Source organism: Anomalospiza imberbis, chromosome 17, assembly GCF_031753505.1.
Source record: "Anomalospiza imberbis isolate Cuckoo-Finch-1a 21T00152 chromosome 17, ASM3175350v1, whole genome shotgun sequence".
NCBI classification, from domain to species: domain Eukaryota; kingdom Metazoa; phylum Chordata; class Aves; order Passeriformes; family Viduidae; genus Anomalospiza; species Anomalospiza imberbis.
The window spans coordinates 6,093,022-6,113,847 of record NC_089697.1 but is presented as its reverse complement, the minus strand read 5'-3'; the positions used below and the strand labels follow the sequence as shown (position 1 = coordinate 6,113,847).

The 20,826-nt window shown below is 51.6% G+C and overlaps 2 protein-coding genes across 4 annotated transcripts; one reads left to right on the top strand and one right to left on the bottom strand.

Annotated features, from left to right (window-relative positions):
• Positions 1 to 2,490: 2,490 nt before the first annotated feature.
• Positions 2,491 to 9,009, bottom strand: SLC2A10 (solute carrier family 2 member 10). Of its 3 annotated transcripts, none has more exons than XM_068207602.1 (5): positions 8,953 to 9,009; positions 5,396 to 6,772; positions 4,228 to 4,350; positions 3,552 to 3,687; positions 2,491 to 2,896 (listed from the first exon to the last, which is right to left on the bottom strand). In XM_068207602.1, the coding sequence occupies exons 1-5, from the start codon at positions 8,954 to 8,956 to the stop codon at positions 2,800 to 2,802; spliced, it is 1,737 nt and encodes a 578-aa protein (XP_068063703.1). In that variant the 5' UTR covers positions 8,957 to 9,009; the 3' UTR covers positions 2,491 to 2,799. The 3 variants fall into 3 exon arrangements, with proteins under 3 accessions (XP_068063703.1, XP_068063704.1, XP_068063705.1); XM_068207603.1 differs by having other exon boundaries at positions 3,552 to 3,595; positions 4,229 to 4,350; XM_068207604.1 differs by having other exon boundaries at positions 5,537 to 6,772.
• A 5,999-nt stretch (positions 9,010 to 15,008) lies between these two features.
• On the top strand, positions 15,009 to 16,550 carry TP53RK (TP53 regulating kinase). The gene is made up of 2 exons (XM_068207600.1): positions 15,009 to 15,402; positions 15,936 to 16,550. The coding sequence occupies exons 1-2, from the start codon at positions 15,024 to 15,026 to the stop codon at positions 16,412 to 16,414; spliced, it is 858 nt and encodes a 285-aa protein (XP_068063701.1). The 5' UTR covers positions 15,009 to 15,023; the 3' UTR covers positions 16,415 to 16,550.
• Positions 16,551 to 20,826: the final 4,276 nt, after the last annotated feature.

The following is a 20,826-nucleotide window of genomic DNA, read 5'->3' as shown; positions in this document are numbered from 1 at the left end:
CTGTTAAAGCTTGCACTTTACTACCTACAACACAGGAATACCTTTAAAGAGGTTTCAATACATAGAAGAAACATTGTTTCAATCCCCTGGCAGTGTAAATGTTTTTAAAAATAATTTTGACAAAATCTTTCATCTGTTCTGTCTGTTGGGTCCTCCCTATCCATGTGAACACGTGATATATTCCTAGAGTCCCAGTATGCTGGCAAGAGAAGCTTTCTCTCTTTGGCATCCACGTCTGCTGGCTCTGTCCCAGGTGCCCACGTGCTTGCTGCTGGTGCAGACCCCAGCACCCCAGCAGGGACAGAGGTGACACTCACCCCTGCAGCTCTCAGGGTCTCCTTCCAGAGTTTGGTTTGTAGCTGGGAGCTGCACTAGCAGCGTGCCACCCCTCTGGGACAGCAACCACTTGGAAAGTCACATTGATCCAGTTCCTCTAATTTACTGGGTGTGAGGTTCTTCCAAATACCTGCAGCAGTGGAGAACAACACTCATTTGTGCCCAAGCTGTCTCATCATGTCTTATCCTCCCTGGCACTCTGTTGCATCTTTGTATTGAGCAATGGCTCCCCAGCCAGTTTCTTCCTTTTGATATAGTTAAATAAAGATTTTTAGAAGACACTTGCAAGATCTTCATGCTCTTTTTTAGCTGTCTTTTCCGTCTACTCTTTACTTGCTGTGTTTTATGGCTTTTCTCCTCACGTGGGAAGCCTTTTCACTTTTAAAACACTGATCTTCTCCCTGTAATACCTCCTTAACCTTAGCAGTGAGTCAGGCAGGGTGTTTTTTAGGACCTCTTAGTTCTTTTTTGAATTGTGGCACATGTTTTGCTTAGGCTTTAATAGAGCATTTTTAATCGCCTCCAGACTGCTTGCAGGCTCCTTGCTTTCTGCCTACTCCTTTTTGGTTTGTTGTTATTGACTAATCACCTGATTTTTTCATAGTTCCCTTTCTTGAAATTGTAGAGCCCCAGGCTGGATTTATTTGGTGTGCACTCTCCCACTACAGCATTAAAGGTTGTTTTGTGGTCACTAGCAGAGACCAGCTCTCCCACAAACACCTTGTGAAGCAGGTCCTGTGCACCTCTCCCCACCAAACCCAGAGCAGCAGCCCTCCTCGCACTTCCAGCACTGCTTGGTCCTGGAGACCCTTTATTGTACCCAAACTCACTTTTTATTCCTTCCTGATGGATCACTGAGCTGACTAACTTCTCTAATCTCATTTTATGTTTGCTGTTCATTACTTTTATTCTTATCAGGGCTCAGTAATATAGTACTGGCTCTACTTTTTTAGGTGTGGTTGTTTGTTTGTTTTTTTTTTTAACTGGAATCTGTGATTTCACATCTCAAGAAATCTGTACTGGTTCTGGAATTGTTCTTCATGATTGGAAAGCTTGACATTATCTTCTTTTTTAAGTTTCTGGTATAGTGACAGAAGCACATCTAGGTTTTGTCTTTGGTTGCCTGACAATGTTCCAGTGAGTCGGCTGGTACCATTCATGGCCAAATTCACCTTATTTACTGCAGCTGCTTCCTTTATTTCCCTGCTGCTCTCTCCCTGGATAAGGGCCACCTCCTCCTCACCAGGATGCCAGTCTGAATTTCTGCACCCACTGACCTTCCTTCAGTTTTTCATCTGGACACCCCTTTACAGCTTTTCCATCTTGCGATGCCACCTGCCCAGCTCTGCTGTGATGGAGGAGCCAGGCCCTGTGCACCAGCTGGCAGCTCCAGAGCTGTCTCCCCTCCCGGGAACGTGCACCCCTCATGGCAAGGGCTGCAGGAGCAGAGCTGGGACCCTTCCCTGCAGCCCCGGGGCTCTCCCACACCTGCTCTCCTCAGGTGGCCCTGCAGGCTGTGCAGGCACAGACACCAAACCCTGCGCAGTGTGTGACAAGCTGGGCACCTCTCGCAGGTTCCTCCTCCTGGGGGGTGAAGCTGCTGGGTTTGGAAAGTGCACTGTGGTTTTTTGGATAAAGTGGGAATGACAGTCCTTTACCCTGAGCTCATTGAGCCCCCTTACCAGGAGCTGTCTCACAGCTTTCTGTACCATCACCCCAGCACCTGGCACTGTCCCCAGCCCTGTCTGCTGGCCCCGGAGCTAATTCGGGTGTCCTCCCAGCACAGCCAGCCCCGCCCGCTGCCCCGACCCTGGTCCCACCCCAGCACCCCCATCCTCTGCCCCCGCCTTGTCCCCAGCCCAGCCCCAGCAGCCTCTCACCCCCAGGCGGGGTACCCCAGTTCCCACTGGCACATCCCTCCTGCCGGCCCCGCCAGGCCCCGGGCACAGTGCGGGGAGGCAGGGAAGGGCTCCGGGGGTGGGGGGCTCTGATTTTGGGGATTGCGGGGTCTGACCGCAGAGCCCCGAACGGGCGGTGCCGGACGCCCGCTGGGGGCAGGGCCCGCACGGGGGCTCCCCGTCCCCGTCCCGGTGTTCCCGAGACCTGGAAAATAACACACCTTGCTCACAAACGAGCCTCAAGGATGGAGAAATCGTCAGCAAAACCCGTGCTTTAATTCCTGCGTATAAAACCATTAATCTCTTAAATGCTAGGAGACACAAATGATGAAAAATTAAAAGATATGCAAAGGAAGGCTGTATTCCCTGCCTGGGAACAGTGATTCTCCAAGGACCCAAAGGACACGCTGTTGGCGTGTTCCCAGATCTAAGGCACTGCAGGGAGAACTGTCACTGACCAGAGGTCCCCAGCTCAAGGCCCCAGAGAAGAAGTGTCCTGATGGCCCAGCCTGCTCCTCTGCTGGTGGAGCTCCTCACACACGATGCTGCAGGCAGGTCACTGGTTTCATGTGCTGCTGGCGTGCTCCACTCTCTGGTACAGTGCATGTGTGCAGCTCGCTCCTCTTCCACGTCTCTGCTTGAACACATTTCCTTCCCATACCCTGCCGGGGCAGTGAAGAAGGTCAGGAGCAGCAGCTGCAGCACCAGGCAGCCGGGCAGGGGCTGACAGCAGTCACCCCTCCTGCCCCCGAGGGCCGTGTGCCTCCTCCACTTGCCATGGGCCATGAGGCAGCACAATCTCTCCTGCTCCAGCAGTGCCTGCCCTGCCATCTCCATCACAGCCAGGATGGCAAAACCACATTTTGATCTTCCCTAGTCCATTACAAGCTTTGTGTGAAAATTACCAGGTGGGAGCCCATGTTCCTGGAGATATCTCTGCCTCAGAGGAGAAGGATCAGCCTGGGATTATTCTAAGGCGAAAAGACAGGACTATCATCCCCTCCTGCCTCCTCCCTGTCCTGACCTTGCTGTCCCATATTGTGGTCCTGGCCTCCTCTCCTCGACCATGAGTCCTGGTTTTTAACCCATTTTTCTTGAGTGTTACTACTGCCCTCCAGCAGCAGAGCTGCAAGGCTCAGGGCAGTGACTTGCTGATGAAGGCGCTGCAGCTCTCTCACCCTGTCCCACAGCCCTGCCACAAACTTGACATTTTCCATTTTCTCAGTAGCACTGGCCAGACTTCACATCAGCCCAGTGCCACAGACCCCAGGGGCTGGCGGTGGGAAGCCAGCACTCCTGGGACAGCAGCACACGTACCGTTTCCTGGAGAACTGCTGGTCTATCTCCTCCAGGGACTGTCCCTTTGTTTCCGGCACAAAAAGGTAAATGAATATAACAGCCATCACTCCCATCAGCCCATAGAGAAGAAACATCCAAGAGAATCCAATGGCATCTGCAGATTCAAGTGTGTGAATGTAGGAGTCACACCGTGGGGTACAAAGGAAACTGGTTGCTTACTGTGAGGTGATCATTGGTGCCTGACAGGGGCACCTTATTTTGTGAAGCCTTCAAGAGAGCTGGGAAACTCCTTATCTGCAAAGCTTGGACTGGAAATTGGCAAAGGGAAAGGCTGGTTCATGCCAGGCTTTGCCAGCACCAGGGGGAAGAAGGCAGCTGAGGTCCAGGGCCAGCAGTGCCTGCTGAGCAATGCTGTAAAGCTGCCGGCGTGGAAGCTGCAGACTCTGTGCTTCCTGATACTGTGGTGCTACAGTGCAGCCCAGTGGGCAGTGGGGGATTTTTATAAACGTGTGACAGAGAGGCTCTGGCCAGTGCTGCTGGTGCCTGGCTTTCCTGCTCTCAGGGGCAAAGGGTCACACTTATTCCAGCCTCAAGTCCTCAGGGATCAAAATGCCACTTAATCTCCAAATGGCTCATGGTAGCCACCTTCCCTAACCAGCTGTGGGAGGTGGAGGGAGGGGAAGGGGCTACTTACCAATAAGGTCCAGGAAGGAGAGGCTGATCAGTAAATTAGCAGCCCAGTTAAAGCTGTTACAGAAGGCAAAAGCTCTTCCTCTTATCCCAGCAGGGTAAATCTCACTCAGGACCAGCCAGGTCACTGCACAGATTAGAGAGATCACAAAGACAGTGTGGAGTTAAGCAATTTGTTTGGGAAATGGGCAAGGGAGATTTCAGCAGGGGGTTTAAACTCTGGCTTCACCCAGCACCCGCTGCTGGTGGTGTCAAACATTCATCGATCTCAGAGACAGATCACAGCAGAACACTTCAAACCTCCTGTGCTCAACGCTTCATGGAGGAATGAAATAGCAATAAACAGGCCCAGGGAGTAAAGAAGAAAGCAGGGTAGCTGGTCATTCCATTCACAGGAGATGAAGAGATCTGACAGGCCTGCTGTCAGGTCATGCTCTTTGTAAAGAAATGAGAAAAGGGTGGAATTAGGGAGACAACATTGCATTTGGGCTAAAATAGAGTTAAAGCTATACATATCTTTAAGTCTCTCTCATCCTGGGGTTATTTTGCTTGAAATAATTTGCAGGGTGGCTGTCAAACCCATGAGACTTGCTCACCTAACATTCTTTTCCTGAGTTAAATGCAGTTTTCTTACATCAAGGCATTTAAATGCCAGAAAACAGTAGAACTTAAATGGAAGCAAGAACTAATCTTTAATCTCATCTGATGAAAAAAAATAATAATAAATAGAATAAAAAACTCCAATTGATATTGAGAAACTTCAAAAGAGGTTCAATGTCCAGTTCTGCACTGACTTTCATAATCACACAGCAGAAGCCCTTCAGTCCCTCTGTCCTCAGCCCTGTATTTTCCTCCTCACCAGGGTGACAGGAAGTTTATGTAGTGCTTGTAGAGTTGTAGGATGCTCTGATTTTCCATTCAACTTCAAAGGAAAAAAAAACAGCTTTACAAGGATAGTGAATAGCATGGAAGAAAAAGTTACTCTAGGTCTGTAGCTGACAGAGCTGCAGTGCTAGAAAATGATTCAGGGGGCAGGAGGGGACATATTTCCAGTTCCCAGACAGTGAGCTGCTCAGCCCAGCAGATACATAAGGAATGGTTCAAGCAGGCAGCTTGCAGATGAGCCCTAGTTTTGTTCTCTGGGTTAATGCAAGGATAAACATCACACTTACTTGGCCCAAATCCAATTGAGAAGGCACTCACAAAAGCCATCATGCTCAGCAGTGTAATCCAATTTAAGACCGTATGTTGCGCCCAGGGAGCAGCACCGAGGGGAGGGCCTGTGCTTTCCAGTGTTCCTTTCTTGGACTGACCTGCCAAGTCCCTTTTCTGAGCGAGGGAAGGATGAGGAACAACCTCTTTGCTTTGAGTCCTGGAAAAAACTTCCGTAAGGCTCCTTGTGGCAGCAAAACCAGGGCCTGCCTGACTTTGGACAGCACCTGACGCTGGCGGGACGGGTGACACAGCAGCCTGGGGGAGCACAGCTGTCAGGGGGTGCTGGGTGAGGCTGTGGGATGCATTGGGGCCTGCGGCTGCTTTGCAGTCCCTGGCCATGGCCAGCGGAGCCATGCGGCTGGTGAGGCCGATGGTGGTGACAGAGACGGCCATCACCACACAGCCAGCCATGAGCAGCACTCTCCTGCCCGCCTTGTCTGCCAAGGCCATGGCCACCAGCGTGGCCACCACCTTTATTGCTCCCAGCCCAACTGAGGCCAGGATCGCTGAGGAGTTGCTCTGGAACCCCACCGAGTGGAAGATTTTGGAGGCGTAGCCCAGCACATTGGGCTGCCCAGTGAACTGCTGGAAGAGCACCAGTCCCAGGCCCACCAGAGTCCGCCTCCTCATGCTGTCTCTGGTCCTAAAAAGATCAAGAAATGAGTAATGCTTCTCCTGACAGGGCTCCCGCTTTGCTGCTGCTCTGTCCTCTGTGTCCTGCAATGGGATGAGGCCCTTCTGGCAGTCTGAGTCCCACGAGCTTAATTTAACAGGGTTCACTGGGAGAAAGAGGATGCTGAGGAACTGCATGGCCGCTGGGGCAATGGCCAGTCCAAACATGTACCTCCACCCCTCATCCACGTCCGCAAAGATGTAATTCAGCGCATAGGACAGCAGGATGCCCACGGTGATTCCTGCTTCGTAGAGCGACACCAGCAGCCCTCGCTGGTGAGCAGCCACCATTTCTGAGACGTAGATGCAGCAGGCCATGGATGAGACAGAGATGGCAAAGCCCACGGTCATTCGCCCAATGACCAGCACAGTGAATGCCCTGGCCAGTGTGAGGATGAGGCTGCCCCCCAGGAGCACCAAGTTGCTGACCAGGATTGCTCTCCTCCGGCCGTGGCGGTCGATGAGGATCCCCCCAGCCAGGGAGGCGAGGAGCGCTCCGATAAGGACGGCGCTCACCAGAACTTCCTGCTTGAAGCAGCTGAGCTGAAAGTCTGCCTGCAGCTGCAGCAGTGCTCCAGAGATTATCCCCAGCTCATATCCAAATATCAGCCCGCCCAGGAGAGACACTGTTCCAGACAAGAGGAGAACCAGCAGTGCACGACCTGGAAAACAAGCAAGCAGCGCCAGGTTCAGTTTTCTGATGCTATAAAACAAGCTATCAGCATGCACAGGCTGGAAAAAGCTCTACCAGGACAGCCACAGTTTTCCATCTACAAATGGAAATTATGCAGAATTCCCTCATAGGTCACTAGATCACATGTATAGAGGCACTTGCAGACAGTCACACAACCCACCAGGCTTCCACTAACTGCAGGGGTACTCGTTTGCGGTGCAGAACTTTGAAATCAGGACTTTTAAACAGAGTTAAGACTTGCTTTTAAGTGCAGGACAGTGATTTGTAGTGCCTGGAGTTGTACAGTGGGATCCTCTGTGGTATCTCTTGATTGTAACTACAGAATTTGTTCTGGGCAGGAAATGCAGCTTCTGCTTTCTGGTTCAGCACTGTTCTGCATTATTGTTTTCACATTTCAGTGCATGTGGTTTGACCAGCTCTCCCTGCAGGTTTTGCATTCTTACTTCCTGGCTTGTGGTTACAAGCCCTGCTCAAAAAAGTTTATTTTTCCTTTATTTTCTCCTTTAGTTAATCTTGTACCCTCAGCATGACTTTGTGGGGTGGCCCTGATTTCTTAATCTCTCCTTCTGCAGCCCTTAGCTCTCAGGATCTCCAAGCCAATTGCAGTCTGCTCAGGCTGGTCCAGGCCCACAGCACAAACTTCATTGTGAGCTGAAAAGTTTACTGTCGCCACCCTCAAACATAAGAAGTGACTCCTTGACCTTGCCCTTCCCACAGGGCTGAATGTGCCAGTTTCCTAAGCATGTAAGTTTAGCTAAAACCAGACACAAACAGCAGCAAAAGTGAAACCAACCCGCCCCAAACAACCCTACAAAACCAAGGTGCTGGACGCGCTTCTCACCATGGGGAGCGGATGAAGGGATGACCATGAGCCATGTTCCACCAGCAGGGACTGCACTGGGGCAAGAGCCAGCGCTGCTGTGGGGACCTCTGGGGACAGAAGTGACACTGACCTCACCTCCAGTTGCCTTTTTGAAGCATAGGTGAAGTAGATTAGTTTTGGGGTTTGTGCTGTTTTGCAGCATGTAATGCTATCTGCATTCTTTCGTTCAATTAGAAATACTCACGGTTTTGGAAGACCGTATGTGGAAAAAATGTGGGCACAACCACCAGACCGTGGAAACTTTTCTCACCCTGCTGAAGGACTTTTTTCCTGTCACAAGCTGTGTTTAATGGGAAGTGTCTCTGCTTGGCCTTTAATTACAGCTATCAATAAAGGCTATTTCTCGGTGATGGCTGTATATAAATACAACATTTTTTATTTATTCTGCAACCCTCTGTGTTTCATTTGTGCTACTTATGCCATCCCAGCTATCCCAGTCCCTCCCACCATGCTCTGTGTGACCATCTGAGCTGCTTTTAGCACTCCTTGTACACGTTATGCAGATAATTAGAAAAAATATCTGCTGAGAACATAAGGCATAAGTGGCCATCCCATTAGCTTCAAGCCACAAATTCTGCTAGCCACAGACAGTCCCACTATAAATACCATGGCTGATTTCATCAGGTTTTGCTGCATTTCTTGTTAACTTAAAAAGCAGTCACGGCTTATGAACTTTGACTGAAATCCAGTTTGTGTATCGTCTATTCTGACGTAGCTGGGGAATTTGAGGACTCTTCAGATCTCCACACGATGACAGAAGGTTTGGTGGAGCAAGGAGCTGTGCCAGGCGATTCCCTCCCCGCAGCAAACCGGTCGAGGGACCGCGCTCAGGACAGGGCAGTGAGCCGCTGTCCGGCCGGGCTGGGGCTGGGAGCGGGCTGAGCCGGGCTCTGCCCACAGCAAGGCCAAGGCCAGCGGGCTGAGCCCCGCTGCCTGCAGCAATGGGCACCGCACAGCAAACCCAGCTCGCTCCGCACGCCCGAACCCCGCTCCCCCCCGGGACAGCCCCGGCACCGAGCCACAGGAAATTCCTTGGCTCCTGTGCTCCCTGTACGCGCTGCTGGGACCGCTAAAAAAAGAACAGAAAGAAAGGAAGGGCCGGGGGATGCGCCCCCAGCCTTTAGGAAAAGTTGCAAACTTTCTTTTTTTTTCTTTTTTCTTTTTGGAAATTTCTCCCCTGGGCAGCGCGTGCCCGTTCCTCCCCGGCTGCCCCGTGGCCAGAGGGGCTCGCAGCCCCCCGTGCCCCCCGCCCGTCCCGCACTCACCCATGGCGGGGGCTGAGCCCCGGCGGGCGCGGAGCGGAGCGCAGCGGGGCGGAGCGGGGCCGGCGGCCGCAGCGGGGCCGCGCCACGTCGCTGCTGCCCTGCCCCCGGCCGGGCAGCCTGGGGCTTGTAGTCGCCCTGCCCGCCCCTCTCGGGGGCGGGGGGTTCCCGGGCCGGGGGCGCTGCACCGCCCGGGAACGACGCCGGGGAGCGGAGCCGGATCCCGGGGGATGGGGGAGCCCACGGTGAGCCCTGCGGAACCGGGACGGGCATCGGCCGGGTGGCCGGGGACACGTTACGGAGGTACGTGGCGATTTTTGTCCACAGACGAGGATGTGGGTCTGGTGGCTGGAACGTCAGCTCTGTCCCCAGCCTGTCTCACTGGAGAAACAGAAATCTCCTCACTGCCTGCAGAGCTGCTCTTTGCAGAGCTTCATCTCTCTAGGCGATAAAGCCTCCAGAAAGTGCACGAGAGATTGACAGTTTGTTCATGTCTTTAGTTAGCTCGGCTGGAAAGCCACAGAAACCTGCTAAGAAAGGGGTGGCCACTTGAAAGCTGAAAACAACAAGAGCAGCAGGGGAGGTTTAGGTTGGATATCAGGAAAAAGTTCTTCACACAGAGCAGTTGGGCACTGAACAGGCTCCCCAGGGCAGTGGTCACAGCACCAAGCCTGACGGAGCTCATAAAGTATTTGGATGATGCTGTGCAGCACATGATGGGATTATTTGGGTGTCCTGTGCAGGGCCAGGAGTTCAACTCAATGATTCTTGTGGCCCCCTTCCATCTCAGCATATTGTTTGTGTCTATGATTCTGTGATTCTGTGTCTGAGTTTGCCCTCTTAACTTTCATGGCTGTGGGACAGAAAAATCAGTCATTCAAGATTATCTCCTTCCCCTGACACACTGCTCCATCCGACAAAGCATTCCATATTCAACTTTCTTTGCAATTAACATTCTTTATCTGCTGAGTGGAACAGGAACCTTCCTGCTTTCCTGCAGAAAAGACACTGGGACTTGCACTTGGATGTGAGATTATTTTCTGAGGCTAATTTCATGTGTCCCAAAGTCCAGTTTGTTAGACAAGGATTTTACAAAGCATTATACACCTCGAAGTGCTTTCAAATCTCTTTAACACAATATGCAAACATTGCCCCTTGGTGCTGTTTGTGTGAATGGCAGCTGCTGGGCGGGTTGTGATGTGCTGAAGGACACGAGATGTTCAGGAGCTTGCTGTGACCCAGCTGGCGTGGGGACAGTGAGGATGATGTGGTGTCACAGGTGGGAAGACATGCACAGCCTCCCCAGAGCCTTGCAGCAGGCACTGCCACTGCAGGGTAAGTGCGGGTGACCACGAACCTGCTTTGTGAGCTGGCATGTGACTGCAGGCAATATTTCATTAAAAACCTTTGTTGAATTTTAATATTTAGTATGTTGTGACCACACAAGCTCCAGAAAAGCACTCTGTGGAGCCTGTGCTGGTAATGCTTTTTGCCCCAGTACAAAATTGATCTGGGGAAGGTCTGAATTAGTGACCACTGTGTCTCTGACACAGGAAAAATTAACAGGCTGGGTGAAAAATAAAGGACATATGAGTACATGATTTAAAAAAAAAAAAGCCTTTGCAGTCTTCCCCCATGTTAACTTAATAGGGAATTTGGGAGAAGTATTTAAAAATTGTTATTTTTCCAAGTATGGGGATACATCTCATGTCTCTGCTCTGTAGAACAGTAGTACCAACTCATTTGATTTCAACTCCTAGTTTTGGGATGCTTGAGATGGTCCATATTGGATCATGTATTTGATGATCCTTTCAGCTTTAGTCTGTTGGATATCTGGCTGCAACATGAGCAGCAATTGATCAAATGTTTTGGTTTTCTTTCTTCTTAAAATCACAGAGAATAGGAAAAGTGTGTCAAATCATGTACCTGGTTTATAGAGGAAATAAAAGCTTCCCATTCATATGCTCTAATTTCAGTGGGAATACAGGATGTGAAAACACCTTTTCTAAAACCTTGTGTCTGATACAGCCTGACAGCTGCAACAGGGATCACAAACTTGGTGAAGAATGGCTTCAAACACCAGCCAACAGAAACCCATGGAGTTCATGGGAAGAGCTTTTCAACAGCATTGGCATTTCATATTAGAACAGTTTAAACAGCTCTGAAATCACAACCAGCCCTCATGATATGCAGAGGGAGAAACTATTCCCATTTTCTCTCTTCCCCAAGACCCACACGAGATCAGTTCATGGCAGACAGGAAACACTATATGTCTGTGTCTAGGCTAATACTTCACATTTGGGGAGCACGGGGGGATGCAGGGGATGCAGTGTGATCTTGCCCATGATCTCTGGCCCCCAGAGCTCAAGCCAAGGCATTTTGGGTGAGCTGTGTTAGGAACTGGAGGAGATGTCTCCCATGCATTGTTCACCACCATGCCAGGCAGAGAGCCAGACAGAACCTAGAGTCCTCATCAGCCTCGGGGCAAACTCACTCTTTGCTACATGATCTCCAATTTGCCTGAACAATTCCTTCCTTCTGAAATTATTTCAGTGTGAGAAAGAAGAAATTATATTTTTCTCTATGGTCACTCAGCATTTATTTTTCTGCTACCTGAACATTAGCTCTTGGTGAGCGCAGGAAGAGCTTTATGGTGTGTTTACCAAAGGAGGACAAAAAGATGACATCAGTATGTACAGAAATGCAGCTGTCACATCAACACTGTGGAGGCTGTGGGTTATTGTCCTCTGGGAAAAAAGGGTGAAAACCTGCTATGATGTACAGCAGGGATAATTTTGGGAAAAAAAAAAAAATCTTTCTTTGGGGTCCTTAAAGTACAGCTTTCTTATCACACCTTTTGTAGCCAGTGGGTGCTCTGGGCCTGCTGAAAGAATTCACAGAATTCACAGAGTTACTGGGTTGGAACAGACCTTCAAGATCATCAGGTCCGACCCATGCCCCAGCACCTCAACTAAACCTTGGCACCCAGTGCCACATTCAGTCTTCTGTTAAACACATCCAGGGACGGTGACTCCACCACCTCCCTGGGCAGGCCGTTCCAGAACTTTGTCACTCTTTTCGTAAAAAACTGTTGGTTTCTTGTGGTTTTTTGTTTGTTTGCTTGTTTTGTTTTGTTTTTTTTCCCCAGCACCTTTGTCCCTAAGCTCCACCTCAGAAGGTCTAGGGGCTGGATCCACCAATGCTTCACGCCTGCAGGCACATTCCTGTCCTTGCTTCCTCCCTGATGCCTTCCTGCTCCTCCTCTGCAGTCCGTGTGTCTTGGCAGTGCCATTTCCCCTCCGATCCTTATCTCGCTCCTGGCTGCCGGGCTTGTGGGGCGTGTTCCTGCCTGGCAGCCGGGCAGCACATCCCCAGGGTGGACACGTCCCCAGGACGGACACGTCCCCAGGGCTGACACATCTCCAGGGCTGACATGTCCCCAGGACTGACACATCCCCAGGGCTGACACATCCCCAGGGCTGACACATCCCCAGGGCTGAGCCGCAGGAATGTGCTCCTGAGAGCTCCGGAACTGCAACCTGTGTTTGGCAACACAACCCTCCTGTGATTACTGGAAATGTTACCTTCTACCTCTGAGCTGGAGCAGCTGAAAGAGGCTTTAAAATCACAAATTGAAATACAAATACAAGATGAGAAAGACGTCCATCCTGGAAAAAGGAAGACGTGGTGTTCAGGAATCCTCACCACCCCTCAAGCGTATTTTCTTCAATTATGATTGACCCTTAGGAAGGGGCTCCAGGGACCAAAGTGACCAAACTCTATTCAGTTCTTGATGGAAGTGATGGTCCCTGAGCTGGCAGAAGCGTCACAGCTGGCCTGGATGGAGCCAGCTCACCAGGAACCTGCATTTATTTCACGTTCATTTACATCCCAGAGAGGTTTCTCCTCCTGATGCCAGGCTGCAGGTGTTTCCTGTTATGATGTCCTAACCCAAGGGGGTTCCCTGGCAATGCTGGTCAGCAGTGTTGGTCCCACCAGGAATCTTGTTTCCTTGTACATTTTAGGGATGCCTCCAGCATGGCACCCTGCAACAACTCAAATTCATCCCTTTTCCCATCTGTCCAGCTCTGAGGATGGCAGCCTCCATCCCTAAATAAGCTGGGGGGTGATTGGAGAGCTGCTTCCAGGGCTGCATCCTGCCTGATGCCAAGGGATCTGTAGGACAGCAGGGAGGAGCCCATGAGATCTGCCTTGGTTCCCATTAGCTTGGTTTGCTGGGCTGCAATTTTTAACTTAATTACATTGTCTGTGAAAGGAGAGTTTGTAAATGCTTGTCACCAGGAGTGCAAAGTTACATAATGAAACCAGTTACCAGTTTCAGAGCAGTTCTCTGGGGTGATTCAATATTCCAATAAAAATACTGGGTGATACCATAAATATTGTAAATGGCTCTAGTTAGTTTCCAAGGGCTATGTCAACTGTTTATTGCTTTAAAAGAGAAAAGAATAAGTGAAATCGCAGGGAAGATAAAATTTAAATAAATAAAATGAAGGGGAAAATAAAGCAAAAATATTTTGTTTCATATTTTGAGAGCTCTGGAGGAGGTTTTTAGCCAGCATGAGAGAAAATCATCATGTTTGCCAGAATAATGAACCGAAGGCTATGTGTGTGCACTTGCTCATAGGTTGTATATGTGTGTCTGTGGGGGTATCTGTGCACAGATGGTCTGAAAAAATCTGTTCACAATACAGGGAAAACCTTCTGCTTTATTTGAGTGTTTGAGGCATTTGCAAACTCCAGCCACAGAGAATTCACCCCATTCCTTGGGCAAGCTGTTGGGCTCCTGCAGCCCTGCCACAGCTGCAGGAGGGTGCCACGGGTAGGCAGAATTGCAGGATGGATTATCTGTATCATTGAAAACTTGGGAAGGGTGTTTAAAAGTTGTCACTGAAGCAAGATAAATATTTGCCAAGCACGATCCCACCGTGCACTGACATGTAAGCTATGTGGAATGTGTTAATAAAATATAAATGTTCTGAAAAGGAAACAAATGCTGTGGGTGAGAAAACAAAGACCAAATGGACTTGTGGCATCTCCAAAAGCAACAATTGAAAACATATTGACAGGGACTGGGCTGAATTCTCTTGTATCTTCTGAGGAACATATCTGCAGCATACGCAGATCACCCAGTAGGGCAGGGGGTTTTCAGGGTGCCATAAAACCCCAAGTACTGCTCCAATGAGGTTTATGAGGATAACGAGGTTCATCCATCTCTTAATAAGATGGCAGTGTGGGACTTGGCTGCTGGAGAGAGTCACCCGACTCACGGCATGAGTGGCCCATGGCAGACCTGGGCAGAAGCTTTGGTGGTGCCCAGCGTGGGGACCCGAGGTCACAGCACGCCCTGCTGCAGGCTGCTGATCCCCCACAGCTTACAGGCAAACCCCTTCTCCTTCCCAGCCACCGGCTGGGCAGCCGCAGTGGGTCTGCACAGGCTCCAGCAGAGGCTTTTGGCACATGAAAGAACAAGAGCCAGTGATGGACCATGCTGGTGGCGATGTCCCAGAGATGGAGTCCCCACGGTGATGCTCCAGACGTGGCCGTGGTGTCCCAGGGATGACGCCCTGGAGAGGGGTTCCACGGTGAATGCTGGGAGAACCTCGGGGGAGCCAGGAGCTCCCACTTGCCACCTCGGGAAGAAACGCATCCCACATCTCCATTGCGAGCCTTGGCCCGGCTGCAGGTCTCGCTCTTGCGCCGGCAAAACCCCGGGAGGGCGCGCCGGCTCGGGGATGCTCGGGAACGCTCGGGAACAAGTCCCACCATGCTGCAGTTAGCCAGTACCCCCCGCCACGGCAGAGGCGAGCAGAGGGCAGCAGGATTCCCGGGGGTTTGGAAGGAGCAGCCCCGAGCGGAGCGGGGCAGGGCGCGTTATAGCGAGGGCGGCGGAGCGGTACAGCCGGGCGGCGCTTCGGCCGCTCGTAGCTTTCCGGCACGGCCAACCGAGCGTTGCCGAGCACGGCCGGAGATTCCCGAGCGTTGCCGAGCACGGCCGGAGATTCCCGAGCGTTGCCGACCCGACGCGCCGCGCCTGCGCTGTGTGTGTCCCAGCCATGGCGGCGGCCCAGGCGGAGGCGGGCGGCGCGCGTTCGGTCGTGGCCGGGGCCGCGGGCCCTGCGATGGGCGACGTGGGGCCCGTGGGCCCCGCCACGGCCGAGCTGGGTGCCGCGGCCCCCGTCGTGGACGGCGCCGAGGGCGGGGCGGACGACGCCGTGGTGGCGGAGGAGCCGCCGGCGCCGCCGCCGCTGCCGGGGCTGCGGCTGGTGCAGCAGGGCGCCGAGGCGCACGTGTACCGCGGGCTCTTCCTCGGGCGGCCGGCGGTGGCGAAGCTCCGCGTCCCGAAGCGGTACCGCCACCCGGCGCTGGAGGAGCGGCTGAGCCGGCGGCGCATGGTGCAGGAGGCGCGGTCGCTGCTGCGGTGCCGGCGGGCAGGTGGGCACGGGGGCGGGCGGGCCGGGCCGGGCCGCGGCTGCCCGGCAGGACGGACGGACGGACGGACAGACACACACAGCCCGGGGCGGGCGGAGCGGGGCAGCCCCGGCAGGACACACGGACAGACACCCCAGCGCGGTGTCAGCCCCGCCACGCCGGCTCCTCACGTCGCTCGGAACAGATCTCGGGCACTTGGCGCCAAGGATGCGGGGACTTCTGAGCCCGGGGGACACGCTCTGCTCTTTCAGAGTGCCCCTGAAACTCACCTTGCCCTCGGTTTGTCCCAGAGCGGGTTTTATCGGGGAGGCTCCCCCAGGAGGGGCTGGGCTGTCAAAGGGTTTGAGCTGCCAAGTCCTTGTAAGGCTGCGGGGCTGTGCAGGTGGCTTGGGTGGAGTGTTGGCCGGGCCATTCCAAGGGGTGCATCATCAGTGGCTGGGTGTGATCTCAACTGGCATTTCTGTTTGCGTTTTGTTAAAATAAAGACGGGAATCCTGTAAATTAACTGCTGGCATTTGATTTGTTCTTTTAAACAGGGATTCCAGCTCCAGCAGTCTACTTTGTGGATTATGTCACCAACTCCATCTATCTTGAAGATATTGTAGACTCAATTACTGTTCAGGATCATATTTATTCTGTACAAAAGAGTGGAAATGATACCAGTGACCTCCATAAGTTAGCAGAGAAGATGGGTGAGCTGTTAGCAAGGATGCACGATGAGGATATTATCCATGGGGATCTTACAACTGCCAATCTCCTCCTGCGGCCACCCACGGAGAAGCTGGACTTGGTGTTGATAGACTTTGGACTCAGTTTTATTTCGGGTCTTCCAGAGGATAAAGGAGTTGATTTGTACGTGCTGGAGAAAGCCTTCATTAGCACTCATCCAGATACTGAAACGATGTTCCAAGCTCTGCTAAAGACCTATGCAGCCACGTCTAAAAAATCTGGTCCTGTGATCAAAAAGCTGGATGAGGTTCGGCTAAGGGGAAGGAAGAGATCCATGATTGGGTAGAAGAGAGTGGGGTTAGGGATGGAGAAATAGTAGGTTTTGCAAAGAGGGTTATTTATATTTCTAGTTGGTTTTATTTCACAGATCACTATTTTGATAACTGTGTCTTCAAATAAACTTGAAAGAGTTCTAAGTGTCATCAGGTAACCAAAGTAATTGTGAGATTGGAGCACAGCCAAGAGAGAAACAATTGGAGGTCACTTCTGTTCTAAAAGTTAAATATTTCTAACACAAAGTAGTTTACAGTGTCATTCTACTCATCTTTGGGTGGTTAGAATCATTCAGCGCAATCTTTCTTGGCCTGCAGACCATAAATTCATGGCAGGTTCTTACTTCAGAGACTTCAAAACAGCAGCTACAAAAGGTAACTGAGAAAAACAAGTGTGTTGTTTTTCTCAGAAGACTTTACAACAAAGGGTTTAAATCTGTTATTAATGACTCAACACATCCTGACAATTTTCAGAACTGAATTCCGGAACATGGTCAATGCTGAAATACCACACTAAACATAGCCCAGTTTTATTTTCTTCTGGTAGTAAATTGGCTTTTTTCACTCTCAGTCAGTAGTACTGTCTGAAGGAAATATAAAATTTGTTAATCCAGAGTAGTTTTCTACTGAGAAACTTCTACTTTAAGCAAGGAGTCTGCTGTAAGTTTCCTCTTTTGGAGCTTTACAAGGGGGACTGCTGGTATTGCCGTTGCCTGCCCAGGTAGGCGGTTGGCAGAGGTGGGTGGTAATTGTCTTTTTCTTGTAATGTTTTCTCTAATCTGCTTCATTTTCCTGGCTTACTGTATCTAATAGTCTGAATGGAATTGTGCCAGAGGAAAATCTTGCCATGGTGGCAAGTGGGTGCTTGCCACAGCGGGTGGGTTAGAAGATTATCAGCTTTGTGAGCAGGCTGGGATGTGAGTTGGGTGCATGTGGGAGCATCATTGTCTGCAGGTAATGATAGAAAGAAACGGTGGACTTCTTGCTGAGCGATTCTCTGTGCTGGGCAGTCTTTATCCGTCGGGAAGATCCTCTGTTCTCCTGTGCACTGCCTAGTGCTCTGAAACTGCTTGTAAAAAGGGATTGGAGTCCCTCGCCTCTGCACAGCCACGTCCCGTACGGATCAGCGGGGAGAGAAGGCAGCTGTGAGGAGCCGCGCTGCCGGGCAGGGCAGAAGGGAAGAGGGCTTTTCCCTGCCCTCTTGGCGCGGCCCGAGCGGAGGGGCGGCGCGGCGGTGCGAGAACCACCAGGCGCCTCCGCTGCCCCAGCCGCACTCCGCGCGGTGGCGCCGGCGCAGCGCCGCCGCCCCGCGCCGCGGAGGTGGCCGGTTCGCGTCCCGCGGCCCGCAAGTGTCCTAGCGCGGCGGGCTGCCCGTGCCCGGCGCGCATTCACCTCTTGCCAGAAGAGCCGCCTGGGCGAGTGCCCGACCCCGGCGTGGGGCCCGGGTTCCACCGCCCAGCCACAGCTTTGGCCCTCGCTCTCCGCAGCGCCGGCACCTTGTTTGTAGCGCTCGCGTTTTGTTCCAGTGGCTCTCTCAGCGCTCTCCCCTCGCGGCACGCGGAGCGCGGCTGGAGGAGCTGCTGGTGCTGCCCCTTCTCCCTGCCCGGAGAGCCCGAGCACACACGGTGCTCCTGCGGGCTGCTGGAGCCTCGTGGCACGGAGGGAGCAGGTGGATGTGAGATAACGAGTCCCCCAAGGAGGGGTCTGAGCCCCCAGTGCCGGCCCCGCGGAGGGGAGGCAGCAGCCTCACCCCCCCTTGCCCGCCGTCCCCCATCTGTACAAACAGCGCTCTCACCGCCTCCCGGTGATGCGAAGCCCTTTGAAGGAGTCAGTTTCCAGCTATCATCGTGTTTGTTAAAATGCAGCTCTCCCTGCGGGACAGCGGAACAGAAACAAAGCCGGTCCACGGGAGGTTTTCACGGGCAGCGCGGTGCCCTGAGCCGGGGTCGGCAGCCTGCGGTCAGGCCAGTCCTCCCGGGGAGCTGCTGCGTGGGACTGGCCTTCGAGCAGGGACTCCTGAACCCTGCTGAAATCAGCTCTGGGATGCAGCTTCAAAACAAAGCAGGACATTACTGGTGATGAAAAGCAAAATGTTTTGCTTTTTCACTGCATGATAAACCCCTCCTTGTTACATAAGTGTTACTTTCTGCACATCTGAGTTACGGCTTGTTGATATTTCCTCTTGATCAGCCTGGTGTGTCAGATGGAGTGCTGTAGAGAATGCTGAACTGTTGCTGTTTGAAGGTGGAAAAATCTCAGCAGGTTCATGTCCTGCAAAAAGGACACTCTGGACATGCAAAGTGTCCACCCCACATCTTCTTGCAGCCTCAGCTGCACCAGGAGCTGGACTCAATGATCCTTGGGGGTCCCTTCCAACTCACTCTATGATTCTGGGATGAGTTGAGTCTGCAGCAGCACCTCCTTGGATGAAAACCACTGGTTCCCTGACTGGTTCACAGGGCAGGTGGAGGTTCCAGTTTTTGTTGGCTGGGAATAGCTTGACATGCTGCTGTGTTAGCTTTCTGTGCATCTCTGTGCTCATAAGCACAAAGATTTGAATTACTATTGCTGTTGTTATTAAAATAATTTGCCATTATTTTACAGCATCATTAACAGGCTTTCTGTCCAGTGCATGTCCGTTCTTGTAAGGTAAATAGGACTCCTATTTTTTTTTTCCCTGAATAGTTTATCTGCTGCAAATCCAGTTTTGAGCCACCAATATTCTTCCAGAGTTTGGCCTGACTTTGTAAAAAGTCCTTGCAACCCACACTGGTGGAAGTGTCCTGCCCTGTCCTACCCAGAGGGGCTGTTCTCCCAAAGGCTGTGTTGTCCTTCAGCTCCTCCAAAACCTTCTTGCTTGCCTGTTGGGGGGACCCCGAGGTTGTGGGATGTGACAAGTGGTGCTGGTGGTGCATGAAGCCACTGGGGGTCTCTCTGCCACCGCACTAGCACCAGGAAAATCTGTATGTTCAGGGAAAACCTTTGAGCAGAATGTATTTACAGCTGTGCGCTGGGTGTTCAATTGATCACTCTGGGTTTTTCTATTGCTTGAATCTTTTTGCTTTTAAAAGTGAATTGTTGTCTCAGGGCATCATCTCCAGGCCTGCTGGGAACAGCTTCATTTCCAGAGGCTTCCCAGCACCTGCTTGACCTGGCTCTACACCTGGATATCACTCAGAAATGCCATGAATACAAGGAAGTGCAGATAAGATGTGGAAAGAAGAATGAAAGGAAAGAGGGAAAGAAATGGAAATACAGGCATTTTAGCAGCAGAAAGTGCAGTATAGTACTTCTGAGGGAATTGCTGATTGTTGATGGAGTTGCCTTTTCTGTTTATTTTGGTATCTGACATCATCAGTGGTTTCTGTGGTGGGAGTGGGGAGCTCTTGGCAAGCAGCCTGACTTTAGCTTGGCAATAAGACCAAGTTCTGTTTTGCCCATTGATGCCATGAGGGCAGAACTGAACTAAGGGGATTTTTCGAGATAAATGTGAGTTGGAGACCTAGAGAAGCACTAAGAGGAAAATGAATAATCAAAAAAAAAAAAAAAACATACAAGCAAGGAACAGGGATGGAGAATGTTGAATAATCTGGGAATGCTGTTGCCATGCTTTCTGGACTGTGGCTGCTCTGTGATGGCAGTTACTGTGTGTATATGTAAAAACTGTGCATACAAGATATATGTTGTAGCTTTTTTCAGTGTACTTTTTTATAGTCTAGGCCTTGATGTCTCCAGGAAATTGATATTTCCAGTTTTGCAAGATGCAGAACACTGATAAACTTTTGCAAGCCTTTTCTCCCATCACTGCTGATAGAAAACCAAGTTAGTGCAATAAAAGCATAAAAGCTCAATTGTAACCCAGGGTTCACTCTGTGAGAGTCACTACAGATAAATAAAGCCCCTCCCTGGCCCAAGCACAAGCTGTGTCCCACAGAGGTCCCTTTGGGCACTTCACAGCACCTTTCTTTTGGCAATAAACTAAACTTTAAGTAATAGCCCAGGAGTGGTCTGACCCCAGTGATGGCAGGGAAGGCACAGGCAGGGCAGCTGCAGCTGCTGCTGGCAGTGGAAATGGGGGTGATAGAGATGGAGTTTACAAGAAAACAAACTAATTAAACGTTAATTCCCAGCTGAAGGCCAGGAGAACCAGCGTGCAGCCCCTGCACAATGGGCTCGGCTGGGAAGCTCTGAAGGCTGAGCCAGGATCTGCCCCGCTGAGCTGAGAGGGGCCGGGTGGGGTTGGGGAAGGGGCTGTCCCGGCGTGAGCCACGACTTGCAGGGGATCGTGCTGCCCGTCCCCTCGCCCTGCACACTGCCAGAAACGTGTATCCTTGTAAGAGAAAGAACAAACTGTGCCCGTTGTTATTGTTTTGAAGCTTTTTTTAACTTTCAAGGTTGATTTTGAGAGAAGTTTTGTAGAGCTCCT